Raw genomic sequence first — 12,412 nt, forward strand, 5'->3', positions numbered from 1 at the left:
ACCTTGCTTTGTTTGAAAACTCACCTTTGTAATGCTGAGAACAATATCTATGGATGTAGATATCGGGCTGGCTGTGCCTGTCAGTTCACACCCAACCACCTCAGGCAAAGTGAGAGTAACCGGCATCCCCAGCATCACTGCTTCTGTTTCAATCCCCCCAACACCTGGAAGGAGAACATTAGGTTGTTTTTCCTCACTTTAAGTAACCGACACTAAATACTTTGAGGTTCTAAAAATTAATAAAATCTTTCCTATTAAGCCCAAAGGCTACAGCAAGAAATGCACAAGTTCTCTGTTAAATATTTGTACATGAAAAATAAAATCAAGCAAGACTGCTGCTGAAGTGGGACTTCACAGTCAACCAGAAAATATTTTATATTTAACACTAACTTTCCAAGAGAAAAGAAACATTCATACGAACGTTATACTGCACGTACAAACAGCACTTATTTGAATATCGATTGGTTTCTGGCTATTTTCTCTTTAAATTACAAAAAGCAGTTTCTCAATGGAAAGAAATGTTAGTTGAGATTAGTTTTACGCAAAAAACATTTTGAAGAACAATTCAAGACAGAGTTTGTTACGCTTCAGATAGAAAGAGCTAGTGGGAAGAAAGTATTTCCCAGTGATGCTTTAGTATGCCCTTCAAAGTGCTATCCAGTTATCTTCGCATACTTACCCCAGCCCAAGATACCCAAGCCATTCACCATGGTCATATGAGAATCTGTGCCAACCACGCTATCTGGGTATAGGAAATCTTTAACTTCAAAAACAACTCTTGACAAATATTCCAAGTTAACTTGGTGTGCCATTCCAGTCTCGGGTGGAATTACGGAAACGTTCTTGAAAACCTTTGAACTCCACTGTGATTTTTCCAAAATGAGAAAAAGAGTTGTATTTTTTCAAAGGTATATTAAATTCTTAGAACATAGCTAAAAAGACAAAACTAATATGCAATAAAACAGTGCTTGCTATTTACACAAGTGCTCATTAGTCAAACAGAGCTACATGATCCCCTTGGATTCTATACATTCTTAATCTTCAACAAAACCATCCATTCAATTCCTGCTGAAGGCTGAATCAATAATTCATACCTACCCATTTATGCAGGGCTGCATAAACCTCTTACTTTCCAGTTCACGTAACTGATTTCAAGCACAGCTAAGACTAGTATTTAGACAGCAGAACCTAAGCACTTGTATTTCTAGCAGAATTTAGTTTAGCTTTTACACCCCTGGATGAGACTGAAGATGCAATTTAGAGAAGTGTCCTGCTACAAGCAAACTCAGGGAGCTAGATTTAAACAAGCTGACATGAAACCTTGTAACAAGATTCTGCTCGGCAGTTTCCCTCTTTAATAATGTAAAAGCTAATTTGCAACTTTCAGAAAGAAACCTCCTGGTCTACTGAAAGGGTTGGGGCCCCAAGAACAAGGAGGGCGTTGTAAATACCTTAATTACTCAACTATCCTGGGTGCTCAACTAAACAAAGGAAAGCCTTTGCAATTTGGAGAGCGGCAATGGCTGTAAGATAAGGATGGGATGTAAGATAAGCTCTGGGATGTTCTCACTTCAGATGACTGAAGTGAGAACGCCCCCCCCACCCCCCAGGGAAGATGACTGCGCATGCGGATATTTGCATATCTCATGGTTATGTAAATAAGCTCTCTGAAATCCTATGACCATGTATACCTTTATGTAGTCTCTGAAAATCTGCCAAACCGGCAGAGCACTCATGGTGGGTAATCCCCAGTGCTGCCCAGCGCTGCAATAAAGAATGCCTGCTTAATAACACTCTGGGGTTATGGAGTTTTCTTTACCCAGCCGCAGCCAGCTTCCCACTTCGGTGAGGAAAGTTAGAAAGCAAGGGGGTTTGGAGATTTCCGATTTTTGTATCACTACCTATATGAAAAGACTGTTAGATCATTGCACTGGATTCCTAAACCATGTTAAATTAGTGGATGAGGATCAAACACCCACGTTGCAGATCCCTCACTAGCAACAAAGAGGCCCATGTTCACCACACCAGACTTCCATTAAAGCCAAGTTCACCAGCACCACTGCCTAGTTTGAGAGCAGCAATGTCTCAACACCGGCCTCTGTTCAACGCTTCCAACTTCAGTAAGGTTTGTACCAGAAGTATGAATAAATGAACCTTTTATCCAGAAACTCGGCGTGACCTAAGGCACTGAGCTCATTAAGAAGCATTAAAAAGACTAATGCTTCATAAATATCCACTTTGTTCACTGCCTTCACACTGACAAGAACCAAATCAAACAGTATAAACTTTTTCAAGTTAGAATTACAAAAAATTATCTCCTCTTTAAGCAACACCCAGATTTACCACCTCTGCTGCCTAAGAGTTTTTAGATTTAAAGTCATAAACCACGTTATTAGCCAACTGTCTGTTCCTATATTAAATTGAGATTTGAGACTGACATTTCCAAAAGACTACATCTAAACCCGAACACTGGTAGACAAATGGAGCAAGCTCTTAAAACAACCAAAACACAACACAATACAAAGCCCACAGGCACACAGACATACCTTAAAAAATTGAAGCCTCTCTCTGTTTCTGCCAAATTCCATCTCTTGATTTTTCAATACTGTCTCAGGCCTAGGAAGACAGCAAGTTTACAAGCACTGTCGTAATTAATTTCAAATTACAGAAGAACAAGTTGTTATTTTCACTTGTTTGATGAAAGACTCATTTAAGCCTGCAGCAACATTTGAAGTGGTTTATGAGAACAAAGATAATTCCTTCCTTGCAGCAAGCTTTCTGTAAACAGTGAAAAATAACTGATTTCATCTGTGCTGTGCTTGAGAACATGTTTATTCTAGGTACAGTTTGCCTAAAGCATTTGATCTCAAAACCACTCATTTTAAGATATCTATTCCCAGCATGTACTACAAGACACACAAGCTTTTTTTTTTTTTCCCCCTAATCAGTAGTCTTACAGGTTGCACACCTCAAAATTCGATTACGGTAAAGAACCAAGATGTTCACTAGCTCACGTAAAAACCCCCTCCGTGTTCAGTACCAGCCCTTTAGCAGCCGAGTAGAACATCAGGGCAATCGTAACTAACCTCCGTTTCCCTATTTTCTGCCTCCAAGGCACAATTTTTTCTTCACAAGTACTCATCAGTACAGTTTCATAAGATGAACCATCTTTTCTTAGTAAGTCTTATTTATTAAGATATTGATGCTCATTATAGAGGAGTAATCCACAGTTTAAGAGGAATAACCTCTGCTTTGAGAAGGCAGACAAGGAAGGGAACACACTTGCTTTGTACCAGGAAGGAAGGAAGTCCTCAGTTTTCTAGAGGTGTATTTTACACCACGACCCTTCCCTTTCTCCTCTGCCCTGTCAGGAGGTTAGTGGCTATACTGCTTTGCAAAGCCCTGAGGGACAGTCAACATTCACACTGCAGCTTAATAACCACCACTGCTGTTTGGCTGCCCCAAACATCAATGCTGCTGAAAACATCACCAATTGTGCATTCCTACACCTGCACTGAGCAGGATATTTGCATATCTGTAAAATTACCCAGACAATCGACACTGTATCACTGTGGGATACAGATTTGATCAGCTTTTAAATTCTACACCTGTCAGGCACAGGAAGATAGGGATCTGAACAGTCTATCAGAGAAAAGAGGTGGCAGCTGGAAGAGGAGGATGACTACGTGTAATTGTCATAGATGGAATGGTACGCAACGATCTGTTAATAACATTGAAAATCTGGAACAGGCAGATAGAGGAGGTTCCCCTGGGCCATTACATACAGGCAGGATATTCATCAAATTTCAACTCAATGACAGATGCACTGTGAGATAGCGTAGAAGCTGGGGGATGATGTATGGGCTAGTTCTTAGCTCTTCTTTAAGAGCCAAAGACTTTTGAAAAGTTCTCACAGAAAACCTAAAATTTACTTTTAGAAATAAATCAATGCTTCATTGATTTTTTCATGGAGGTTTACTTTGTAACACACAGAGGATTACTCCTATGCTTTGCTGTCCTTGTAGAGAAACAAGGGAAATCTCAAAATTCAATTTAGAAATCACAGCCATGAGTCATACCATTGGCCATCTGCACCATGTTCAGTAAAGCCCTTCTTGTCAAAAACAAAAATTATTGTAGACTAATTCAAATGTGCTAAATCAGACCTTCTTCTAGATGCTGAAACCTGTCTATGCACATGTGAAGAAGAGTACAAAAGGATGTTTAGAAAAAAATCACATCTTGAACTGTCACAGGCAGTGCTTAACAACATAGAAGGGTGCAAATAATTAAAAAAAAATGAAGCTTTCATACTCAGGCACGGGCTGAAGGTGGAAAGGACAGAGGATAGGCGTGTTCTCAATCTGCGCAGAAAACTGTCCCGAGCTGCGACTTGAATCCCCGGCGCCACACGGCCCCTTGCAGCCAGCATGACCCCTGCAAGGGAGCTTCCGGGGCTGCGCTTTCAGCGGAGACAGCTTTGCCATCGGCTTCTGGGAGTCACCGCCTCCAGGATTCGGAGCATTCTGTATTGCACTGTAACATTAAACAGAAGAATCATTTAAACATTAGGAATTTTGCTCTTTCCCCCCCTCCTTTGTTTTTTGCAATCCCTTCAACAGATTAGTAAATATTATCTGAAAAAAATCGTTATTTCGCTACAACCCTGTTGCAAAATAAACTACCACTGGGTAAGGTTAGTTAAGTAATGTGATGTGGTAATAAGTAAGTGAACAGAACTGGATTGTCTGAAAGATTATCACCAGATAAACAACTCATTCTATTTGTTCCCAACAGACCAGAAATCTTTACAAACACTAAACTCAGGGGTTTAAACTTCAAAGGTGTGGGTAGAGCCTCATCCAAGTGGTGGACTTGCTGAATATGTTTCTTTTTTTAAGACAGTGCTGTACATGTTTTGTTACATCCACAGAGGAATGATTGCAGACAAAGCTTTCTCAAGGAATAAAATGTAACTTTTAAAAAATAAAGTCTACATAGCACGCTACCCTCTGTTTGTACATTATTGTGTCTTTACATGAGAGCAAAGAAAGCTTGTTGTGAAAAATGAATGACTTTTTACCTCAATATTTACCATATCATAGATTCATAATGAAAGCCACTGCTTGCTTCTGCTTTAGTAACACAGATAGTCAGTTATCAAATTGCAGGCTATTGCAGGGCCTCGGAGGGTACCTTGTCCGAATCCCAACTTAGTCCATGAGCCTCTGCTCAGCAGGAGATGGAGGCTATACAAAAGCAGCACAACCATCCTGGAGCGAAGGGTTTCTTATCACGGGCCAGCAGCTGCTGAGATCCTGTAAGCCTTCCAGAAGCGAAGCTACAGAAGCCGGATTTATCATTACAAAGCAGCATGTCAAGACCTCTTGCCAACACTTGGTCTTTCTGATAATTTTAGGCTAGCCTAATTGCAATCGAATCAGCTGTCCCTCCAGACACAAGAATGGACAGACCACAGCACTGAAACAACACATGATTTGTAGCCTCTTGCTCTTCACTCTTCTAGTACTAACCAAACTGAAATCCTGTATGCACTCGGAAGGCCTACAGAAATTACTCATACACCTGTGTCCCTTTGACCACAGGCTTTTTTCCCCATGAACTCTTTAAAATTCCCAAGGAGCCTGAGCAATTTACACAATTCTGCATGAGTTTGAAAGGCTCCACGATGGAGGAGCAGGGGAGAAGGTGGAGGGAAGCTGCACTATTAGTGTTTACTTCAGTGAACACTGAATAAAACGTGAGTTTTTCCTCTTCTGCAGTACTATGTTTCTAGCAAAAGGCAGCCCCAGGCTGTTTTCATCAGTTACTGCCTGTCAGATAAGGAAAACCAGGCTGTCAGCTTTCCAGTGCCAGTACTTTCCCAGACTCCTACAAGTACACTTCCCTCTCTGCAAATACATGTAGCCTTTTTTAATCTGTTGTAAAATCCAGGCCCATTAAAAAAAAAAAAAAAAAAGAGTCAGTTATAAGCTATGAGCTGAAATGACAGACTTTCAATGTGTCCAACAGGACTGCAAGCCATTTCTCTGGAGCTGTGACAAGGCAGTCACGCTTAAAAAAAGAGCTTTGTTTAACGTTAATAGTAAAAACAGGGTAAAGCAAAATTACAAACTCCCTCTGCCTCATTCTCTTATGACCTATTATTTTCTGGAAACCATGACAGATCCAGTTACTTCAGCAGTCTCTTGCCCAGAATTTGGGGTTTCAGTCAGCTTCACCCAGAGCCCCTCACAACCATTCTTCCTCTCCTTCCAGAGTGTTATTTTATCCACTTTTATCCAGCCCTCTTTCAGACACCATCAGGTCTAGTTTCAGGGATCCACACATGACATATGATTTGATGTGATAGCACCAAGACCAGAGTGAATCCATAGTTCAGTATCAGACAAAAATGCATGGTTCATCCAAAAAATGAGGTACGTTACCATTTGCTGAAATCGATCTGCAGAGAATGGTCAACAGTGAGATCAGCTGGGCAGGCAGGATTGACTTTCACAGGGTCTCCTCCAGCATTTCTCACAGCTTCCCTCATGGCAGCAAAATCCACCATTGCTGGAATTCCACTAACAGATGGAAAAACAAAATAGGATAATAACATGGGACATTAAGTCGCTAAAATATACAAGCTGCTTTTTCATTTTAGCTTTATTTAAGTCTAGATCTACCCAAGTTCTATTTCAGATAATAAACCCCTACTATTCTATTCTCTAAATTTTAAAGAACTTGAAACTTATTACCTTTATGACAGAACCTTGCTATGCAAACAATGCTCGTGCTATACATTGTACCACCTTAGCATGTATTATTACTCTCCTTACAGAGCCAGCCACTCCTGAAGCTCAAACATTTTACGAAAATAAATATTCTTGTTGCTGTTACATAGACAAGTGTACCTGAAGTACAAAACTGGAGGGCAACGTTTATATAACATAGTGCTGTATAAATCTTCCTGACTTTGCTTGCTACGCAGATGTTATTTTTATCATTAATATCACAATTTCTTTTTTAATTATCTCACTTCTTGATAAATATATAGCGAATGAGTCAGCAAAACAGCTTAAATTTAATATTTGCAAATTGCTGCAGGACTGCCCTTTTAGCTGTGCCATATTCAAATCACAAAGAAAGTTAACATCCTAAGAGACTTCTTTTTAAATATATGTATTACTCATGGATTCAACTGGATTACACACACTTGTGGAGTAAGCAGTATTTAATCTTCAGTTATCTCAAGCAAGAATTCTATATATTTCAATGAACCGTCAGCCATCTGGCTACAGCCAAAATGTCACCACTTCCATTTAGGTTTTGGCTCTTCTCCTGTAAAGTGTTCCTTGCAGGCCAACAGCTCCAGCCTCACCAACCTGCGCTAAAACCAGGGTACCCTATGGAACAACTCCTACCCTTGCATCCCATGTAATTATCACAAGAAATCTACTGGATAGCAGAAGCGGTGCACAGGTTTGTACTGAGAGAGAGAGATACTTCAGTATCAAGAGGCTAGGAACTATTTATTTTTAAGCCAAAGAACTGTACATACAACTCTTGAGTTTACACTGATTATGTCTGTGGTTTTGGCACACACACACACTTACGTAAAGTCTTGAAGAACAACTCTGGCAGGACAGAAGGGCACTTCAACATTGTTCTGTTTTGTTTTCCAGTCCAAGATGTTCATAGCATCTGTTTCTTTCACTAAGAAGCCATCACAGTTACGGATACTGGATTCAAACAACACTCGTATGGAGTAAGGCAGAGTATCTAGGGAAAAGCAAAGTAACTGAGTTAGTGCAACGCCTTCAGCTTACGCAGTTTTGTAAAAATTGCAATCTCACATTTCTAAAGAATCCCACTTTGCTAGGGACTGGAAGGATGAGAGATACAGCAGCCTGCTTTTCCCAGTTGCTTTTGGGTTTGATCTTCATTACACAACATGGAACAGTCAGTTGGATAATGTACACATTGCAGAAGGTGAGTTATTGTATGGGATTTGAACGGAAGATACCAATGGCTTGACCGCGCTGTGTTATGACAGTGACATGTAAGAAGGCATGCTATGCTGGCCGGAGAGAGATGCAAGGAATCTAGAGCTGGGATTACTGATCAGTGGGTGAAAAGCAACAACGATTAGAATATTCAAAAATATTTAACTGCAGATTTCACCATTTCACTACTTGAGATATCAAGCCAAAAGCATCCAATGCCGGAATATTTTTTAATAAACAGTGATATGAAGACCAGAAACTATTCTGCCATCTGTCCTAAAATTAAACACATTCCATAAAATATAAAGAATAATGACATCTCACTAAATACAACTTTAGTTAGTTTGTTACTGGTCTGGATTAAGGTATTGACTAGAAGCAGTTCTCTGGCACAAAATAAAATTAGGGAACTGGAAATGAGAATGGAAAAAGTGGGAGGAGAAAAAAGCAGCAGATGTCACTATTCACTGCAAACAAAAAAAAAAATATCAAGATTAATTCACATTTCTCCCCAAATCCCATTATTTTCAGCACCATTCAAGCAGGCAAATGACTTTATGAGAACAGTGACAAATATAGAAGAGTTATCTGGAAGAAGAGGGTGAAACACTTAAGTTCAGGCTTTAACAAAAAAGTTAGATTTGGTGGTCTCAACCTAATCCAGAGCTTTGTCCACAAACTATTAATATAGGATTTGCTGACTCTGCTCTCTTGGGTGTCTTTCTCAGATATTACTCATTGTTGTCTAATTAGACAAGTCACTCAAAATAATATAAGAATATCATCAAAAATATGTCTAATCAGCTGTAATGCCACCACTCTCTTCATTTAAAAGCCAAGTTACCAGAAGAAAACTATTTTACTTTTTCTTGGATTACAAATAATACGCAGCACATTCTTACAGTGATAAATCTAACTGCCTAACGGGCTGCTGAGCAGCCATCAGCTATGGAGAAGGGACTACTTCTCTCTATTGAGCAGTAGCAAGCTCACATCTGCAATATTGCTTGTAGTTTTGGGCCTCCCAGGATACAGGAGAGCTCAACAAATCAGATCACATCCAGCGAAAGGCCTTCTAAGGTGGTTGTGTGGCTGCTGCACCTGACACCCAGGAGCAGCTGGGAGACCTGGGTTTGCTCATCCTGAGAAGAGAAAGCCAAGGGAGCTACCTGTAGTCATCCACAACCTAACAGGAACCGCAGAGATGAGGCCTGACTTCTCAGAAGCGCACAAAGAACAAAAAAAAGTCACAAGGTACAGGAAGGGACACTGTGACTGGATACAAGGAAAAAGAAGTTCACAGGGAGGGTGGTTAAGCACAGGATCAAGAGAGGTGGTGGAATCTCCATCCTCACAGATTTGTAGAGCTCAGTCGAGAACAGGTCTCCAAGTTAGCTCTGGTCCCAGCAGGAGGCTGGACTAGATCTGCAGATGCTCCCTCTGCCCTAAATCATTCTGAGCTCTTTCTAGCTACCATTTTCCCCATAACCGAATACTATTTTAAACACCAGAAAATCAGATTCTCCCTAGCAAACTGGCAAATAAATCAATTAACATTTACATTAGTAATCTGATTAACTTAAACAGGCCCTTATTGTCAGATTATAGACAGAAGCCCCAAGGCAGAGGGCAAACAGGTAAAACCCAAACTTAATGTTCTTGCAACAAATGCAATGAGCAATTCCAGATGCTGGATTTGCTATCAGTGCTGCCCCACGCTGTGCCTAAATTTTACTTAATACCTTGCTAATATGTAGTTAATACGAGGCTTGCAACTTCTGCACAGAAGTTTCTGTTGGAAGACAAAGACACGCTTAGTCTAATCTATTTAGGGTCCTTCTCCGAATACCTTCAGGAATATCCACTGCTGCTCCAAGCTTTATGGCACATCTTGGCAGCAAGTAGTACCTCCTGTTTCTATTTCCACTCCTGTCACAAGGCTTCTCAAAAAACTGCCGCAGAACTGACTGGTTTTGTTACTACCACACTTCTGCTTCTTCCTGGACAAAGCCACAAACAGAAGCATTCCACCTCCTACTTATGAGCTTATCTGAAAGATCAACTTCATTATTACAAGTAGCAGAAATGTGCAAAAGCACACAGCTGTTGCACAAAATTTTCAGCAGCCATTGTGCACTAGCTCCCCTCTCTTTTCCTTTCAAACAATAGGGAAGTCATTAGTGCTCTCAAATATGGGTTTAAGGTGAAATATCCACTGGTCATTTTTTAGCTAAGAAACACATCACAAATTCTGTGAATATATGAAAGTATTTCAGACCTTACAGAACAGCAAAACTGAAAAAAAAGTCCCAAATACCTTTAATATGTACCTCAGGTAAGTATTTTAGGAGTTTAACTTGTAAGCAAAGGGAGAGAATAATGAAAGAATTTTTTGATTATCTGCAAGAATGAAGCCTATTCCAGCTGACACTGATCTATACCTCTCCCCATCTGCATGTATTCCCCTCTCCCATCACATGCAGACATGCTTTTTATTTTTTAAAAGGCACCCAGACACAGAGACCCAATAGCAGTCTTTTTGGCACGTACCACTTAGTGTTATACACCTATTAAGAGCTCACATATTTGCGACTGCATCTCTTAACGTTTTACAGCAGAAAGTGGTGCGTGTTTACTGCCGGTACCATCCTAATTACAAACAACTAAAAAGTATCATTACCATACTTGGCGCCTCCAAGCTTTGAGACATTGTAGAACTTCTTTTGTGGATAATTTTCTAATGCTTCAATTACGGGCTGGTAAGGGCTTCCTGGGGAAAAAAAGAAAACAAAACAACAAAAGTTACAACCATAAAAGAAAGGAAGGTTTGAGCACTGATAGAGGATGCATAAGAACAGCTTTTTATTTCTGATTTTACCAAAAATCATGTTCCTCTAGGACTGTAAGTAAATCATCATATGAAAGGTTTCTAAATGGACTGAGACACCTAATGATGTAGATGTGTGACTAAGATGAATTTTAAAACTATCTGTAATACTACATATATACAGGTCATGCAAGTAATCAGCGTAGTCACACGCCTGAATACGTTTGACCTTTATTGTCTCAGTTTACCATCTACAAAAGAGGATAAATGCACCTCACCAACTCAGATAAGGGATACAGGTTTTAATATAGTAGAAAACATAAAGCATTAAGTGCCAGGCTAATGACAAGCAAACAAGAGACAGAAATAAACCTCATAACAGCTGTTAGGTGGAGAGAATAAATAACTTCTTGAGAAGTAGTGGCTCACAAAAAGAACGTTTTAATTCAATCGCTAGCAAGCTAAAGGGACAGTGCCAATTATGTACTCCCTCAGGCCTGAAGAACTTCATGTAGTAAGAGTTTAAGGAAATGAAATCTAGATTACAAACAGTGGGGAAAATGGTGTTACGCCTGACATCGCTGAGCTGCTCCTGCGAGCACAAATAACGCTGGGTCTGCAGCGGAACACCTACCCTTTGTTTGCTCTGATCTTAATACGCTACAGTTACACTCTCATCGCAAAGCAAACGCGACATCACCGGCAGCTAACGAAAACCGCGTCACCTGAACACCCCAACAATTAACACGACCCCCCAATCAAGCCGAGGCCCGGTTCAGGCCTCAGCTCGACGAGCAGGCACCCTTACGGGCACTACACCCCCCGCTCGCCGCAGCGTTCGCGGCGGAGGGAACGGAAAGAGGGACAAAAATGGTCGTCAGGAATAACGGGAGGCCCGGCGGGACGGGCTTGCAGCCGCCGGCGAGCTGGCGGGCCCCGAAGCCGGCCCCGCCGCCGCCGAGAACAAAGCGCCTCCCGCGGCGGGGGCAGCCGCCGCCGGGGGCGGTAACGGGCCCGGGCGGGGGGCGGCGGGTGCCTCAGCAGGGGGGGCCGCCCGCTCCCGCACAAAGGGCCGCCGGCGATCACACAACGGCGCCGGGAAGGAGGGGGACAGCGGGGCAGGGGACGCGAACCGCCTGGCGCCACCTCACACCGCCGGGGGCCACGGCGATGGCCCAGGCCTCGGAGGGTCCCGCCGGGTTGGGTAACAGCGTTCCCCGAGACCGGCGGCGGGCCCGCTCCCACTGACCTGGCCTGACAGAGTCCATCGCTGGCGACCATATTAGCTCTGCGGGGAGGCGAGCGGGGGCCGGGGGGTTGCTGGCCCGGGCGGGGCGGCCCCTAACTCTCGCGAGACTGCGCCCGACGCCCTCCTCCGCGGGCGCTGGGCGCAGTCTCGCGAGAGTTCGGGACCGCACGTCCCCCCGCTCCCGCGATCTCGCGAGGCTTTGCGGAGAGGGCGGAGCTGCCCCTCCGGGGGCGCGCTGGGGGCGGGCGGGGCGCGGGATCCGCGGGGGCGGTCAGGCCGAGCGTCGTACGGGGGCCGTGACGCTCTGCGCGACAGCAGCGGCGTGGG

The 12,412-nt window shown here is 42.5% G+C and overlaps 1 protein-coding gene across 1 annotated transcript in view; it reads right to left on the minus strand.

Annotated features, from left to right (window-relative positions):
- IREB2 (iron responsive element binding protein 2) overlaps positions 1–12,206 on the minus strand; it is a 23,340-nt gene extending 11,134 nt beyond the window's left edge. Inside the window, exons 1-8 of the mRNA XM_068410874.1 lie at positions 12,086–12,206; positions 10,690–10,779; positions 7,620–7,785; positions 6,450–6,587; positions 4,315–4,536; positions 2,547–2,616; positions 680–863; positions 25–164 (exon numbers count right to left, since the gene is read on the minus strand). Of these exons, the coding sequence (XP_068266975.1) occupies positions 25–164; positions 680–863; positions 2,547–2,616; positions 4,315–4,536; positions 6,450–6,587; positions 7,620–7,785; positions 10,690–10,779; positions 12,086–12,104 (1,029 nt within the window). The 5' untranslated portion in view covers positions 12,105–12,206. The remainder of the gene's footprint in view (positions 1–24; positions 165–679; positions 864–2,546; positions 2,617–4,314; positions 4,537–6,449; positions 6,588–7,619; positions 7,786–10,689; positions 10,780–12,085) is intronic.
- Positions 12,207–12,412: the final 206 nt, after the last annotated feature.

This window comes from Nyctibius grandis, chromosome 11 (assembly GCF_013368605.1).
Source record: "Nyctibius grandis isolate bNycGra1 chromosome 11, bNycGra1.pri, whole genome shotgun sequence".
Taxonomy (NCBI): domain Eukaryota; kingdom Metazoa; phylum Chordata; class Aves; order Nyctibiiformes; family Nyctibiidae; genus Nyctibius; species Nyctibius grandis.